Source organism: Xyrauchen texanus, chromosome 1 (assembly GCF_025860055.1).
Source record: "Xyrauchen texanus isolate HMW12.3.18 chromosome 1, RBS_HiC_50CHRs, whole genome shotgun sequence".
NCBI classification, from domain to species: Eukaryota; Metazoa; Chordata; class Actinopteri; order Cypriniformes; family Catostomidae; genus Xyrauchen; species Xyrauchen texanus.
The window spans coordinates 8,077,381-8,095,352 of NC_068276.1; the positions used below are offsets into that span (position 1 = coordinate 8,077,381).

Here is a 17,972-nt window from a genome sequence, read left to right on the forward strand (position 1 = left end):
GATGCAGCAAATGTGTACTAATGTCCCAAATGGAGCACTTCACTTTTTTTTTACTACACTGAAACATTCACCATTTAACAACTGATGTTTCAATGTATGTGATGTGTTGACACTAGCTTTAGCACATTAGCCAATCTCAGTTAATCACTTAGGCTGTTTAACAACTGATGTTTCAATGTATGTGATGTGTTGTCACTAGCATTAGCACGTTAGCCAATCTCAGTTCATCACTTAGGCTATTTAACAACTGATGTTTCAATGTATGTGATGTGTTGTCACTAGCATTAACACGTTAGCCAATCTCAGTTCATCACTTAGGCTATTTAACAACTGATGTTTCAATGTATGTGATGTGTTGTCACTAGCATTAGCACGTTAGCCAATATCAGTTCATCACTTAGGCTATGTCTCAAATAATGAACATAGTTACACTGTGTGGGGTTAAGGTAAAGCATTTAACTCACATTTGTAAGGTGTTGTCTTCACTAAATCTCAGTTGGTTTCTACATTCTGAATTATTTACAATTGTTTTGTCAGACCGGCATAGCAGCCAGGTAACTGCTCCTTATGCTGCATATGGCAAGCCTTGAGCGTAGTAAGTAGTCAATTTTTTAGGCACTCGTAGTACAAATCTTTCTGTCTTATTTCCAGTGTTAACATGCTCTACTACAGAATGCTGTAGAATAGTGCAGAAGTGTGCAGTTTGTAACGCTCTTATAGACACAGGCTGAGTTTGAAGTTACATAGTACATGTTAGTAGTACCTACTTCTAATAGGATGGTAGAGTGCCATTTTGAACTCGTCAATTGCAAAGTTGAGTTGATTTGTTTTGTCTCAGCATCCCCAGTGGTGAATTTAGGCTACACCTATTACAACTTGACCAGTGGGTGGTTCTGTAAACACAAATGTGGAATTCTCATGGCTATGTCGGCCATGACACACAAGTTTTGTGTCAATATGCAAATCCACGTGGTGACCTTTTAATAGATAAACAAAGCCAATTGTGACTTAGACTGGACAAAATTTGTAGAAGGCCAGGCAAATAGCGGGCCGTGAAAACATGTTAAATGAATATTCTGGGATCAATACAAGTTAAACTCAATCACCATGTGTGCCATAATGTTGATAACTATAATAAAAGTCATTTTGACTTATTACATAATTTTCTTTAAAAAACTTTTTTATTAAAATTGAGGTTACAATGAGGCACCTACAATGAAAGTGAATGGGGACAATTTTTTAAAAGGTTTAAACCAGAAATGTGAAGCTTATTATTTTCTAAAAGCACTTACATTAATTCTTCTGTTAAAACTTGTGTATTATTTGAGCTGTTAAGTTGTTTAAATCATCTAAATCATTTACTGGGATTACAGGGTTTATGACGTTATATCATCATGGACGTTTTAAAATTGGGTTTAACTTTAAAAGGTTACACAACACAAAGGAATACAAATCAGGTGTGTTTATTAATTAAAAAAAGAATACAAGTAACACTTCCACTGTCCATACCACATCTATTGATTGACTTACTTATGAAAAAAACAGTACTACAAAACATGTTAAATAATAAAAAAAAAAACACACACAATAAAGGAACATAAGTTCTTAATACAAGCACTTTGGATATGTACAAGCATTACACTCTAGAAGCAAAAAGGCAAACAGCAGAACACTGCTAAAAGATAATAAACGCATGTGCAAAAATACTTCTTTCATCCACAAGCTTGGCTTCTTAGTGTTCCACATCTAAATATTGTGGGTTATTATTTTTACATTTGCTAACTTTGGCCAAATCTGCTGTTTGTAATCCAAGCTTGTGTAATTCAGGAATATTATCTCTCGAACATTGACAAAAAGTATTTGATGAAGTGGACAGAGACAATTCTGATTGGCTGTTCAGATAATTAGTTTATCAAACAGAATGCTCAAATCCACTTCATGATTCTGAAGAACTTTCACATTACAAACCAATACAGAGGTACATACAGAGGTACAGGTACAGCCAGGCAAAGACCAGACTCCAAACAGCACATGGATAGAATGACAGTCCATGTTTGGATGAATCAAAAAGTATTTTATAGTTGTTGAAAACAGAATGGAATGTGGTGTGCCCATGAGTTTCTTTTTTCATATTGAAATGAACATTCAGAAAAATGTTGTTCTTCCAGACTGCTCAAAAAATAAAGAATTTGTTTTCCAACTATACACAAACAAACAAAAACAAAATGTAACAGCTGAGACACTTTTTTTTGCCTCTCCTTATTTCCTTTCAAGAAACACATTCACATACAATTTAAACCAGAACCCCAAAATAGTTGCTATTTAAGGTGTAAAATTGTAAATGTGCTTTACCTTAAAAGCTTGTTTTTGTTGCTCATCATATAAGTTTAAAACATGAACAGCAAATGTAAGAGCATTACATACGTATTTAATTTAAAATGTTGCCTATAACAATCTAAATAAATGTATAAAAATAAATGCAATTAAAACTCAAGAGTACTATGTAGAAACTAGTAAAAGTGAACACATGTTAAGGTTTTTTCTATTATTTGCCTTGACAGGATTTTTGTTCAATATTGTGTTGTATTATAGTCACCCTAATGAATGGAAAACATCATTTTGAAGTTTTATTTAATCTTTTCTAAGAATATGGGTAGAAATAGGAGAGCTGCATTTAATATACATTAAAGAAAACACTTCAAAAACAAAACACAAACCTAAAACTATTGCTGAACAAATATGTAAGGAGCAGGTTGAAAGAATAAAACTAATTGACCTATTTATATTTTAATACTTACTTCAAAGGTTGCTGTCTGCACACTGGATGACACTTTTCCCCCACACTGCACACTTACATTATGCAAGTAAAAAAAAAAAAAGAATTTTCAGCCTGATTGTCATTCAGTGTGCAGACAGCAACCTTTGTAATTTTTGTAGTATTAAGTTTTGTTTGAGCGAAACAATTCCCTCTACTTTAATACTTAGTAGTTCGTAATACTTTTTGCCACAAAGGATACTCTTATTGTGGAAAGAGACATGGAAAATATGACAAGTTAACCAAAATAGAAAGATTTTGAGTGAATTTTGTGAAAAAATGTCCGGGTCTCATAAAATCTTTTAAGCCTAATTATGACCGTAAAGATTGTTTTGCATTGTGTCATGATTTTGTTAGATTCTTTCCTTTCAGTCTGTGAATGAATAATGAAATTCACAAATTAACTGGGTAACACTTTCAATAAGGTTCCATTCATAAACATTAGTTAATGCATTAGATTTCATGAACAAACAATTAACAATATATTTTTACAGCATTTTAATTACATTTTATGTTAATCTTTGTTAATGTTAGTTAATAAAATACAATTGTTCATTGTTAGTTCATGTTAGTTTATTGTGCACTGACTAATGTTAAAATGTATTGTATATGCTGAAATTAACATTAACAAATGCTGTAAAAGTATACACTGGCAGCCAAAAGTTTGGAATAATGTACAGATTTTGCTCTTATGGAAAGTAATTGCCACTTTTATTCACCAAAGTGGAATTCAACGTTCCACAATATATAGTCAGGACATTAATGATGTGAAAAATTACTATTACAATTAGAAAAAAATCAATAAAAAAAATCAAAGACTTCTCATCCATAATCCTCCACGTGCAGCAATGACAGCTTTGCAGAACCTTGGCATTCTAGCTGACAGATTGTCCAGATACTCAGATGCCATTTCACCCCACACTTCCTGTAGCACTTGCCATAGATGTGGCTGTCTTGTCGGGCACTTCTCACACACCTTACAGTCTAGCTGATCCCACAAAAGCTCAATGGGGTTAAGATCCATAACACTCTTTTCCAAATATCTGTTGTCCAATGTCTGTGTTTCTTTGGCCACTCTAACCTTTTCTTTTTGTTTTTCTGTTTCAAAAGTGACTTTTTCTTTGCAATTCTTCCCATGAGGCCTGAACCCCTGAGTCTTTTCTTTACTGTTGTACATGAAACTGGTGTTGAGCAGGTAGAATTCAATGAAGCTGTCAGCTGAGGACATGTGAGTCATCTATTTCTCAAACTAGAGTCTCTGATGTACTTATCCACTTGTTTAGTTGTACATCTAGCCTTCCACATCTCTTTCTGTCCTTGTTAGATCCAGTTGTCCTTTGTCTTTGAAAACTGAAGTGTACAGTCTTCAGTTTTTTGGCAATTTCAAGCCTTGTCTAGCCTTCATTCCTCAAAACAATTATTGACTGATGAGTTTTTAGCAAAAGATGTTTCTTTTTTGCCATTTTGTCTACTGCATACAGTGGCAACTCAAAATCAAACACAAAGAAAATGTTAAGCTTCATTTAATGAACCAAATATCTTTCAACTGTGTTTGCTAATTTGGTACTAGAAAATCACTTGCCATTATATCAATTTATCATGAATACTCAAGGACAAGGTGTTGGAATGATGGCTGCTAGAAATGGGGCCTGTCTAGATTTGACCAAAAATGACTCTTTTCAAACAGTGATGGTGTTGTTTTTTACATCAGTAATGTTCTGACTATACCTTGTGATCAGTTGAATGCCACTTTGGTGAATGAAAGTACCAATTTCCTTCCGAAACAACAAAACCTGTACATTACGTCTTTTGGCCTCCAATGTAGTTCATTTTTAGTTCAGGTTAACCAATGTTAACAAAAAGGACCTTATTGCAAACTGTCACCATTAATTGTTATGTAACAATAATGGTATGTTAATTCTTTAGCAGTTCAAGTTTCAATTCTTAGAAGTAGGCAGGGTGAAAAAATGCTGAATCTTGTGTTGTGACTGAAGTGAATGTTAAGTGTACACCACAGACTAACCTTACCAGTGACCACTACACACACCCCTCCCACCCCAAAAAAAGCACACAAATCAACACACACAATACTTGCATCACTCTAACTGTGGCACAACATTGTTTCATAGATTATTTTTTTTTTATAATTTCATTTGTTATTTTTTAAAACCACATCGCAAACATTTACGTCTTTGTTAGTTATCCAACACTCACAAGAATATCTAACAAACGTTCTAGACAAAATAGAACAATATTACATTCGTGAAAGCTGCCTTAAATAGTATTGTAACAGCTAGCAAATAAAGGGAGCGTGTAGCTCTAAAATGACTGATCCAAGATCAGTTATGCTGCTTAGCTCATGACTTTAAAGGTAGGTACTAATCGTGAGTGACGGTCTCATCCCATGCTTGTTTTAACTGGGCATCTTGTATGAGCATCTAGCTGATAAAAACATTGTGCTTTGGACAAAGATGTGGAAGAGTAATTTGAAGTGCATAGCATCTAGCCCAAGTTGCCCTTCGGAAGAACTCCCCTAACCTGTAAGAACACAAAATTGATTGTTTTCCTAAATTCTGCTGACTACGCCACAACTATTCCCAACATTTTCATGTCTAACCCAGTCCAGCCCTTTAGCTAATCGATATGACATAATTCTTTTAGCTCTCTTTTTTGACAACACACTTTAAAATTGTTTCCATTGCCCATATTAACAAGGTGGATTGGTCTTCACCCATCCTATCAATGTTTTGTAATGTTAACATTTTGATTGACCAGAGTGATCATGAAGATATGGTTTATGTAAATAATTAAACAGAAGAGCTACATATTTGAGCTAAAAGATCACTTTTAAAAGTAGAACTAAACAATCGCCTGCTCTTCTGACAGATTAAAGCATAATCTGTGTACAAAATAATATAACACTAATGGAACTAATTTACTCTAGTAATGCTGATTAACCACTGTCACTGTGAACCACTACTTGTTAAGTCACTGATGTTAACCTTCTGTATACTGAGGGGAATGCAAGTTGTGGGCTATAGCAGCATAGTGAGCACAGCTCAACACATGCACAAGTACATAAAGTACACCACAGAATCAACGTTAAAATACGTTTTTTTTTATGGTTGTAATTGAAGACATGCAAGCTAGAGGTTAATGATGCATTTCCAAGTTTTGCCAACTAGAGGGAAGATGGCATTTGAGAGCAAGAGATTTGTTAACAATTCACCAGTTGGCTAATGGGCAATTTATCGTCTTCAATAATTGGGCTAATGCTAATTGGTGCTTTTGTTCCTCAAATTAGACAAAAACAGTAATCTTCTCCTACAAAAATATACTAAGGTAACCATAGTTTCTACAAAAATACAATAGATATTGTAGCTAAGGTTAGTAAAACAACTAAGTTGAAGCGATTGAAAGATTCTGAAAATTTCTAACACTTTTAGAAGGAGATACAATATTAATTTGTTGTGATTTTACAGTACTAACAATAGCTTCAGTAATAAGTACATTATTTTGGTGGAAACTACGGTTCCCATGGAACATTTTTATTGGTTTAAACTGCATTTGTTGGATATGCTTAAATTTGAACATTGAGGTCAATAATGAAAGCGATCCATTGTCAGGTCAGGCATTATATTTTAAGGACAAATGCCTTGTCATGCTGTTCAATATTGCTCAATAATAATCAGGTTGATGGTTGACAGGTGGTGTATTAACATTTTGTGCTTGGCCCCCCACATGTGGCTCTAGGACCTTTTGATAAATAAAAGTGTCTAGCGCAGATAAAAGTCTACCAAACCTGCCAAATCAAACTGCTTCGACTACACCTTTCCACCCACCAGAGACTGCTACATAGGAGAGTCCTGTCTCACAACTACAATTGGCCGGCATTCTAAGCGGCGGGGGCAGTGTGCAACGGGGTGTAGGTTGTGGGTTGAAGGCAGGGTGGGCCGTCCTAGGAGGGTGGTTTGCTGTAACCAAACAATCCAACTGGGAGATACTTGACGTGAGTCGGCCATTGAGCTGCTAACTGGAAGAACTTCACATCATTCCACTCTCCTCCATCAATGGTAACTGAGAAAAGAGAGACAGATATTTTTTGTGAATTGATAGAGTGAGACATTTCTGTTTTGTTTTGTAATAAAGCACAATTAATCAAATAAAAATTTAAGCTGTGATATGGATATGTGCAATTATTAAACTGCAAAAGGCTTTTGTTTAATTAAATAACTATTAGTGCGGTCAGTCGATTAAACATTTTGTTTCATTTAATTAAAGAGACAGTTCAGCCAAAACATTTTGGAATATATAAAATGTGGAATATACTTATCCATTTAATACTGAAAATATCGATAAATAACAGTTTAATATGATAGAAAACCAATTGTTTTACCCAAAATGTGTGCATGCTGTGCTTATTTATGCTCATTAGGAGTGTAGTTTTGTTCATCTCACGTCCCTTTGAAATCAGTTGCGAGTTCAGTGTCCCGTGCGCTGTGTGTGAGGAGTGCTATTTGAACGATTTGCGGAGCTGCCGCCTATGTAGAGCGTTCCAAACCGCTCTCTTATGATGCTCCATTTTCAGCTATAATCTGAGCTGGCTCTTGTCCTACAGCACATCATACCTTATGAAGAATGGTATGTTTTTTCTTGCAGTAATCAAAGTCTGGTACCTTTCAGGATAGTCTGCTGCTGTTTGGCTGAGCAAATAAGCCGGCTGATGCCCTCAATGACCTGACTCTTAGAGTCCATCTCCCGCTCTTTAGGTTTCTTTCCCAGGAAAATAGTGGGAACTGAAAAAAGAGAGAGAGGAAGAGACCATATTAATTTGTGTGATTTTATAGTACTAACAATATCTGCAGTAACCAAATACCACTAAATCAAAGATATAATTAAATATATCCATCCATCCGTCCAATCCACACAAATATTTTATTATTCCACAAAAGGTCAAAGAAAAGGAGGCGGACAAACACACTATTTTGTGACTAACTAAGGTTTAAAAGATTACCTTTCTTGTTCTTCTCTTTGGTGACCACTGTCACAGCCATAGATTTTAAGATCAGAAATTGTTTACAATTTTATTTATTTTTTCTTCACTTCCTTATGGTCTGCTTACCTTTCTTGTTCTTCTCTTTGGTGACCACTGTCATAGCCATAGTGTTGATGGGTGCTTGTGGCTCGCTGGTCCCCCCTCCTGGCAGCCGGCTGACCTGCAGGGACCAGAATGCGCTCTTCAGAGTATTTTTACAACTTGTATCTCTCCTCTCTCCCTCCCGACGCTTCTCAGCCAGAGATGCCAGCCAGTAATCCACCTGCAGTCCAATGGCATCCACGCCATGAGACATACTGGGGCTCCTGAGAGAGACACATTACACAGAAATCCAATCATATTAGCCAAAACACTTTTTTCCTCATTTGTTACAAATTAGAATTGTCTTTTAATGATGCTGTAGGTGATTGTTATGGAATGGTATGCAGAAAATGTTCCAACTACCTGAAAGATATAACCAGAAAAAAGTGCCCCTAGATATCTTACTGGTCTCTGTGACAGCACTAGACTGCATACAACAAACAAAAATGTGTCCATGTGTCACTGTCAAACTCTTTGATAAGCCAATTAGAAGATTTTGATGCACTTTCTGCCTGTCAATCATTTTTTTTTGGAGTGGTGGTGGCGTAGTGGTTAAAGCACAGGGCTTTTAATCAGAAGGTCACAGGTTCTAACCCCATGGCCACCACCATTGTGTCCTTGAGCAAGGCACTTAACTCCAGGTTGTTCCGGGGGGATTGTTCCTGTAATAAGTGCACTGTAAGTCGCTTTGGATAAAAGCGTCTGCCAAATGCATAAATGTAAATGTCAAGAAATCTCAAAGATAGAGGACTCAGCTGATGGAATTTATACTGCTCTTGGGTTTCTGAATTTTATACTTACTTACGAACATAGCAACTGGATTACATTGATTCAAACCACAGGAACTTTCTCCCACCTGGCTTGCTGTTGTTAACTGGTCAAAAATAAAGTTGTTACTAATGATTTCCATGATAAAACATCTTTTGAATATCTTACCTTTAAAGTGCAATCCCTCAATGGTTGAAACACGGCCCCCTTTTTTAAAAATGGGAATCACCACACCTGTCTTCCAATCCCCAAGTACTGCCCCCAACCTCCACGCAGTGCTGAATAGGCATGTCTGCCATGACAGCCCAACAACATCCAGGGCTTTCAGCATCTCAGGGCAAATCTTATTCACCCTTGGCACCTTGCCACTTCAGAACTCTCTGACCACCTCAGTGACCTGGCTTCCGCCCCGCCTCCTCCACAAAGTGTCGGTCAGGTTTACCATCTGATTCAATTCGCCACCAAGTGGTGACCAGTTGACAGCTCTGCTCCTCTCTTCACCAGAGTGTTCAAAACATAGAGGTGTGATATGAAATTATCGATCATTGACCTTTGGCCAAAGGTGCTCTGGGTAAGTACACTTATGAACAACCTTATGTTCGAACATGGTGTTCGTTATGGCCAATCCATGACTGGCACAAAAGTTCAATTTCAAAACACTGTTCGGGTTCAGATCAGGCAGGTCATTCCTCCCAATCACTCCCCTCCAGGTTCCTCTGCCATTGCCAACATTGGCATTGAATTCACCCAGCCGAACTATGGAGTCCCTAGATGGCAGCTCCTCCAGGGGAAATTTGGATCGCCTGGGACCAATTTGCCAAGGGAGACCCTACCAGGAGCCAATGCTCCAGACAACACAGCTCCCAGGGTCACCCCCCCACCACTATGAGGTGGCTATCTATAACATAATATATAAACTGTACATAATATATCTTGTAGTAATACCTAACTCCCACCTGTCCATCCACTGTAAAATAATTCATTCTGAAATCAAATTCTTCATCATGTCATCTTGGTTCTGCCCCTACATCTCTCCTCAAAACCTGTCTATCTCAGATTTCAACCCCAATCTCTCATTTGCTAGTGTCCCTCTAAAGCTAAATACTGTGAAAATTATACCAATTTTGAAGAAACCTGGATTCGACCCTGCTGACTCTAAGTGGACCACCTTTTCTGGTATGACCTGGATTTTTCCAGCAGGGATTAAGTAATTTGATAAATATTGTGACAGCACAAATTCCCTCAACAATTCAGAAATAGGGGGGCCTGGGTAGCTCAGTGAGTACTGACAATGACTACCACCCCTAGAGTTGTGGTTTGAATCCAGGGCATGCTGAGCGTCTCCAGCCAGGTCTCCTAAGCAACCAAATTGGCCCGGTTGCTAGGGAGGGTAGAGTCACATGGGGTAACATCCTTGTGGTCACTATAATGTGTGGTTCTCACTCTCAGTGGGGCACGTGGTGAGTTGTGCGTGGATGCCGTGGAGAATAGCGTGGGCCTCCAGGTGCGCTACGTCTCCACGATAACCCCCTCAACAAGCCATGTGATAAGATGCGCAGATTGACGTTCTCAGATGTGGAAGCAACTGAGATTCGTCAATACGCCACCATGTGGACTTAGAGCGCATTGGGAATAGGGAAAACTATTTTATAAATGTGCATGGAACAAACCCATGGCAGCTCAAACTATGACCCTCACAAATACATAAAAAAAAAAAACGGGACAAATGCCAAGAGAACCACTCCAGTAACCAAGATACCGTTACCACCCTGAACAAGTGAGTGTGTGCAAATATACAGATTTGAGACTGAGTTTTTTATTTGTACTGCACCAGAAAGGCATATTTAGGAACATTTATTTACAGTAAACTTTGGTAGCTAGATAGATTGACTAGATAGACATCTCATGTAAATGCCCACCCAAAGAAATGCATCAGATCGGGGTCAGGTGAACCTAAAACCAGGTTATAGAGGGACTCCTTAAGACCAATTATTCGACTAGTCGTTCAAGCAACTAGTAGATTATTTAAAATATGTTGTTTTCTCAGTGATTGGACACTCACCCCTGTACAGCCAATCCTCCACCCACTGACGGAGAGGAAGGGGGTGTGGCCGTTTCTTTCAGGCTGGCAGGTGATCCGTGAGAGGGTGGAGATGTGGAGGGAATAGCCAAACTCACAGTAACACTCTCTTCCATGTCACCTAGGTAACAGAGGACAGATGGCAACACGGTGAGATTTTGTAAACCATAAAATGATATCACATGCATAAAAAGCCACATGCAGAGTTATTATAAGCAATCAGTGCTTTTGTCTCCATGGAAACACACCTGCTGATGTTTGTCCAGGCTCAATCAATCCCACTTTCACCACCTGCGATATCAAAAGATGAAATTAAACCTGCTTAGACAAATAAAGGTATATACCTCAAATTTTGTTTTAGCTGAACCAATATGATTAAACCCCAGACATCCACATGATGATATTCGACATCCACAAAGGATCCAGAATTAAATGCAATAAAAATTGCCTTCACGGGAACCCCAGGGAAGCTGTTCTATTACAGTATACTGTTAACAAAATTAAAGAAAAAATTATTTGGACACTTTCTGGTAGTCAAATGTTTTTGGAACATGTCCATAGTTAATGTGATGAACTACACCTGTGGTTACTCTGCTAGGATCCCCTGTGTGAAGTTTAGGGAAACTGACTTCATACTTCCACTAAAAAACCTTGACACCAGCACTCAGAAAAGTGACTGTTTCTCATTTCTTTTGCCCCAGCCACAGAAATGCACAATCTATCAATTATTGTCCTTTTAGCAGATTGTCTGTTTAAAAGCCACCATAGGTACAAGTTACAACAAGGTAGTTCCATGAAATATATAATCATCTCAAGTTACTTGAAAAGTACAGATTTCATAGCACAGTAATCTACAAACAAATTAATATATCTATTATAATTTAATCTATATAATTATAATAAATTAAACATTTAAATTTTTAAATGGCATATTTCTGCATATTATTTTCATATTTAATGAAGTATATTTTATCCCCATTGTTATTGAATCCTCATTTTATGTTTTTAGTTCATGGTGTTAGTGTGCCATACTGTAACGAGTCAGGCGAGGAATGAGGTTCTGTTTCATTCCTACTGACCGCCAGAGGCAGTATTAAACACTACTGGATTATCGCAGCGCCAGCCAGATAGGTCGACAGAATATACCAACAAAGTCACATAGTGACGTATGCTGAGCCCTGGGGGTTATAAACCACAGCCGCTCAGCACTCTGCCTCTTTCGCTTTCTCGCCTGGTTGAGATAGGTTGTTTTATCTAAGTGATATATTGCACTGTCAAGTGCACCTTACTAGAGCAGCGAGATATTGTCCTCACAAGCTGTGTCAGCGCGCATCTACGTCACTTCAACAGATTTGAAGTGTTTTTAGCTGCATTTTGGTGAGTTTCATTCCTTTTCGTCGGTCACACTCTGTGCCTCTCGGTGCTATCCGGTGGCTGGTGTTTTCCGCGCTATAAGTTAACGGTCTCCCGTTGAATTTTTCATCATTCATTCAGTTGTTCTGAACTTTTTTCTCGAACTTATGTGATACTCTGCGCCCCTTGGTTCAATCCATCGGCCATTTTAGACATTTATTTATCTTTTTCGTGAGATATTCTTGACATTACCTGTCTGTTCACCCGCAGGAATTATATAATTATTATTTTCCTGTATTCTGCTTCGTTACGATCATTCTGCTTGAATTAAACCTTACGGTTCTATCCGAAGGTGTTATTAGGTGTTATTAGAATTTCACAGTATATACCGTCTGAATATATTAAACAGACTTTGTGATTTAAGTTAAAATTATTGCACATACATTTGTTGTGGCTCACAGCTCGATTGCCACTGGTTTCCCACTGACTTGTAAGCTGTGCCCTAATAATCTCCTCTCGGACGACGGTCATGGCATCTGCCTGTCGTGTTTGGGTGTTCAACATCTGAGAGAGGCTCTCACGGACTTCACAGTTTCTGCAAACGGCTCTTTTGGCAACGGGCCACGTAACCCGCGAGCTGGGTAGTCTTGCAGCCACGCTTCTGGCAGCCCGCCGCCAAGTGTGGCTTGCCCAAGCACGGCTACCTGAGGACTGCAAGAAAACCTTGAGAGATCTTCCATTCGTTCCCGGGCATCTTTTTGGTCCCAATGTTCCGGAACTGTTGGAAAAGAGGGTAAAGCTGTCTGAGGCCACTCGTCAACTGACGCAGGTACAGCGCAACCCTACCTTTAGGATGCCAGCAGGTCAGAACCGACATCGCTATGCTACACCGGAGCAATATTTCCGCCAGCATGCTACACCTCAGTCACAGCCCCCTCAAAGGCCTCGGGCTACTGAGAATGCTACAGTTTTTCAGCCACCTCATCGACATTTGCCAGGAGGTCCCCGTCAGCGCCCCCCCATGACCACTAAAAGTCACACACATAAACCCTGAGACACTCAGGCCGGCGGTCGATCGTTTTTCAATAGAACAGATAGAGTACTGGAGGACCAACACAGCAGACCCTTGGGTTTTGACGACTCTGAGCAGGGGATATACTCTACAGTTTCCACGCCGGCCTCTCAGATTTTCAAGAATCATTCCTACGGTTGTAAAAAATGCAGTTTGTTCAATGGCCCTCTCTCTGGAAATTCGTTCTCTGTTACAGAAGGGAGCCATAGAAAAAGTTAATACCCTCGTTCAGGAAGAGGGGTTCTATTCAACATATTTTCTTGTTCCGAAGAAGGACAGTGGATTCCGCCCAATTCTCCATTTGAGGCATCTGAATTTGTTCCTGAAGGTCCTTCTTTTTCGAATGCTGCGCACAGCCGACGTTCTTCGGTCTGTGGCAGCAGACGATTGGTTTGTAAGTGTCGACCTGAAAGATGCATACTTTCACATCCCAATTGCTGTTCATCACAGAAAGTTTCTGCGTTTCAGTTTCTTCCAAAAGTCCTTCTTCCTCAGTTCATTAACCAGCACATTGAACTGGCCTCTTTTCAGACTTCTTCAGGGTCTGATTCAAGTGCTCAACTTTTGTGTCCTGTTCGTGCCTTAAAGTGTTATGTGGACACTACTGCTCAATTTAGACAGTCAGACCAGTTATTTGTCTGCTACGGTGGTGTGAAGGAAGGTGCTCCAGTGTCGAAGCAGAGGTTGTCAAACTGGATAGTGGAACTATTATACTGCCTTACAAGGCAGCAAGGCAACCATTGCCCCGGGGGCTAACTTGCCATTCCACTAGGGCCATCTCATCTTCATGGGATGTTTTTAGAGGAGTTTTGTTGGCGGACATCTGCACTGCTGCTACCTGGACTTCCCCATGCACGTTTGCCAGGTTTTATAAGGTCAACGTTGCTGCTCATCATGCCGTGAGTTCTGCAGTTCTTCAGGAGCGGCCTTAATTTTTCAACCGGTCAGTGGCATTTCTCATGACTATGTTGGTATGGGTCATCCAGTAGTGTTTAATACTGCCTCTGGCGGTCAGTAGGAATGAAACAGAACGTTAGTTACACATGTAACTGTGGTTCTGTGAATTCCGGATGACCGCCAGAGTTCTTGGTCACTCGGATTGCGCAAGAAAGGCGTACCGAGGCAGAGTGCTGAGCGGCTGTGGTTTATAACCCCCAGGGCTCAGTATACGTCACTATGTGACTTAGTTGGTATATTCTCTCGACCTATCTGGCTGGCGCTGCGATAATCCAGTAGTGTTTAATACTGCCTCTGACGGTCATCCGGAATTCACAGAACCACAGTTACATGTGTAACTAACGATTTAAACGTAGCATCTAATGAAACAAAAGATAAACAAGGTAACTCAGAAAAAAAGGAAACAAAATACAGGGAACCAGGCACAGAACATGACAACACATGTGAAGACTGACAAAGAAACCAAGGAAACAAGGGATTAAATAAACAAGGGACAACAAGGGAATGAAGAACACCTGGGGAAACAATCAGGGGAAAACCAATCATAAAAAGAAACTACAAATCTAACAGGAAACAGGAATGGGAACTAAAGGATTTCAACATAAAAGTCTAGACAAAAACAGGGCATAGGTTACATGACAAGTACATAGTGTTACACTCAGTGCACACACTAAGTGTGACATCCACATGTGTCAGAAAAGCGATTTGTGTAAAATTAATTCAAAATATGTAAATATGAGTGTAGTTTTTGTTTTGTTTTAAATATTTAATAGAATAATGTTATATCAAATGAAAACTTTGGCCAGACATTGTCATGATCAAACACAGGCGATGCCCAGATAAAATCATGAGCTAGAAGAGCAGTGCTGAAACACAACCCTTGTAAAGTGCTCTCCGTAAATTGCTTGCAATTTTAAGTTTCAACCACAGATGTCACTAGAGAGCACAAAATTCCGTAGTTCAGCTTTAAGCAAATATTGCAAAATACAGTTTTGGGGGTTTATGGGCCGTCAAATTTCCTCAATTCACCTGCCATGTGTTCAGAAGTGAATTTACTAAATTTTGTATACAACCATCATTAGTTTTATCACTCACCCCAATAAAAGGGACAAACTTCTGATAGGAATCCTCATCCCTCCTGCAGAAAAACAGAGAGAATTTAGACATATTCAAACTCATGTGTCTGTCATGATATATTAACTGTCATGATATATTCTAACTATAGACTCCTCCAGCACTGGCAGCAAAGTAAAACACTGAGGAATAATAATTGTATTTATTTATTTTTATATATCAGCATAGACTTTTGCGCACAAATGTAAAAAGCCGTTCCAAAAAGCAATTATAGGCACCAATTAATTAGTAAAACCGCTATATCGGTCCACCTCTAATATTAACCTTCTAATATAAAGCTCACTAAACCCTCTGAGACATTCGCAAAACAAAAAACAGAGTTCCTGACATACGTTCTGTGTTTGCAGGTGAGCATGGCCTCTGCGATCGGCAGCTGGTGAGTGAGAACGGCTCCACTGATGTACTGAGCAATGCGACCAGCTACATCCACCAAATCTACAGAAAAACAGTTATATAACCGTCTCAGAACAGTGCTCTGAATGCCATTGTTTTTAGCCTGGCTCCGCTCACAAATTTTACATGCATTCAGAAAAGTGTAATCTGTGTGTGGGAGAATTTCCATGTGCATTGATGTGTTGGGTTGTCAGTGTGTGTTTGTGTGTGTGTGTGTGTGTGTATGCACACCTGTCTGTGGCGGTTCTGATCGGTTGAACAGGTCTCTCCACACTCCATCAAGGAAAGCTGCACTGTAGCGGATATCAAGGGCACCCAGGTGCTTGGCAACAGGATGAGAACCTGAATGAGAGTTTGAGGGACAAGAAAAAACATTTAACATCCAAATGCCAAGAGTAAAAAAAAATAAATGAACGAAATCTAATTTAAAAAAATTGCACAATCCACCAATGATGATGTCATTAATGAGTGATCTCATGAGAGGTTGGTCTTAATGTTGTATTCTTACCTAGAGGCACGATCAGAAAGCGGATGTGATTGAGCCAATCAGACGTCTTACTGGCCAACTGGGTGACGAAAAACTGCAACACAGAGCCCAGATAACTTTGACCTCCGACCACCGCCAACTTCACCGGCCGGGGCATGGACGAGTTACAGTTACAGCTATAAACAGTTAGACAGGCAGACAGAGAGAGACAGAGAAAGACTGGTAATGAGAATTTTAAGTACACATCACATCTCTAAAAAATTAAAGACCTGTTCACACCAAGCATAAATCTTTGCTGCAAGTTTCACAGTGAAAAAGACTTTTGCTGCCTTCAAGTGCACCTGGGAAGCTCCTACATCCTAGTTGGATATTCGCTATAATGAAATGTCTCACATTCAAGTCGCAAACAAAAATAGGGAAGAAGCCAAATTAAAGCAACACACAATTAACCTTTAGCGACACCGAGTCCACATGTGTGGATGTTGTTTTTTGGCTTTGCTATATGCAAAAACCAACTGAATACTGTTCACAACACTCTACACTGTCATTTAAGGGTTAAACTTCTGGCGCACCACGTCACATGATACAACAGCATGATGTCGATTTCTGTGAAGCACTACTACAGGCGCAGAGAAAACAAAAGTGCCTCTGGTAAAAAACCACAACGTTATTTTAATGAATCCTGTTTGGATATATAGATTAGCGTCTCAAGTTAAGTTTGATATCCCGCTTTAAAAAATCCATTAATTGTTTGTGCATCAGCACGCTGATAAAATATGAAGTCCACATATGAGGAAAATCTGACCTTATTCCCTCAAAAGTTAAAAAACATGTTAGTTATTTTAAATAATTTTCAACAATTTTAGCTTCATTTTAATATAAACTTTGATATATTTTATTTTGTGATCACTGTACAATATGGTCCTATTCATTAACATTAGTAAACGCATTCCTATATTTACTCTGCATTTTCACATAAAGAATCAATGTATTCATCCAAAAGCTGAAACATGTTGCTTTCAGAGGCTTTATATGGAATTAGGATGAAAATAAGGTGCATTTCTAACTTTTCTGATACCAGTGTGGACAGACAGCACACTGGAGGTTAAGTCATTCACTTAATAGGGAGAAAGGAGACATCCTATAGCTTTCTATGCAGCCAAGTGCATTCACACCTAAAATTCGACCAAAAGTTCAGTTTCAGGCTGCAGATGATGTTTGAACCTCTTAACATGTTAAGCAGATATGGGACATTGGTAATCAGTACATAGATTCAGAATTGTATACTGTATAATTTTATTTTAACATGATTGGCAGTGATTTGATGATGCTGGCTGTTACTTTTAATAAGAATTATTAATTCAGCTTTATAGAAAATCAGCTGTAATGTCTATAACGTCTCAAAAACATGAATACTCAACACTCCTGGACATATAATAAACGATTTGATGAAAAAAAATCTGACTTTCTATAGCCTGGCATCCCTAAAAATTTCACAACTTAGTCCAAATGTCCACATATGTGGACATACATTTGAAGGAAAACTATTTGCTCTAGAATTTATTTTCTTGTTTATTAGGTGCTACTAGTTGTGATGGTTAAATGTCCTCTTTGTGTTCCTTATTGACAGTCCTTGGGCAGTTGCAATACTGCACCCAAGTGTAGTCAAAGGTATCAGCATTCTAAGAATATATACAAAAAATCCTAAATTTGAGCAGCAAACCAAAGTTTCTCAAACAAGGATTTTTTTGATCTGACTTCTTTTACTACTTCCTA

General features: G+C 38.7%; 1 protein-coding gene across 1 annotated transcript in view; it reads right to left on the reverse strand.

Annotated features, from left to right (window-relative positions):
- Window positions 1-1,460: 1,460 nt before the first annotated feature.
- The window catches only part of LOC127659504 (phosphofurin acidic cluster sorting protein 1-like), an 84,053-nt gene continuing 67,541 nt past the window's right edge, over window positions 1,461-17,972 (reverse strand). Inside the window, exons 16-24 of the mRNA XM_052149391.1 lie at window positions 16,218-16,372; window positions 15,941-16,051; window positions 15,649-15,751; window positions 15,278-15,320; window positions 11,049-11,091; window positions 10,783-10,921; window positions 7,938-8,176; window positions 7,492-7,611; window positions 1,461-6,892 (exon numbers count right to left, since the gene is read on the reverse strand). Coding sequence (XP_052005351.1) covers window positions 6,774-6,892; window positions 7,492-7,611; window positions 7,938-8,176; window positions 10,783-10,921; window positions 11,049-11,091; window positions 15,278-15,320; window positions 15,649-15,751; window positions 15,941-16,051; window positions 16,218-16,372 — 1,072 coding nt within the window. The 3' untranslated portion in view covers window positions 1,461-6,773. The remainder of the gene's footprint in view (window positions 6,893-7,491; window positions 7,612-7,937; window positions 8,177-10,782; window positions 10,922-11,048; window positions 11,092-15,277; window positions 15,321-15,648; window positions 15,752-15,940; window positions 16,052-16,217; window positions 16,373-17,972) is intronic.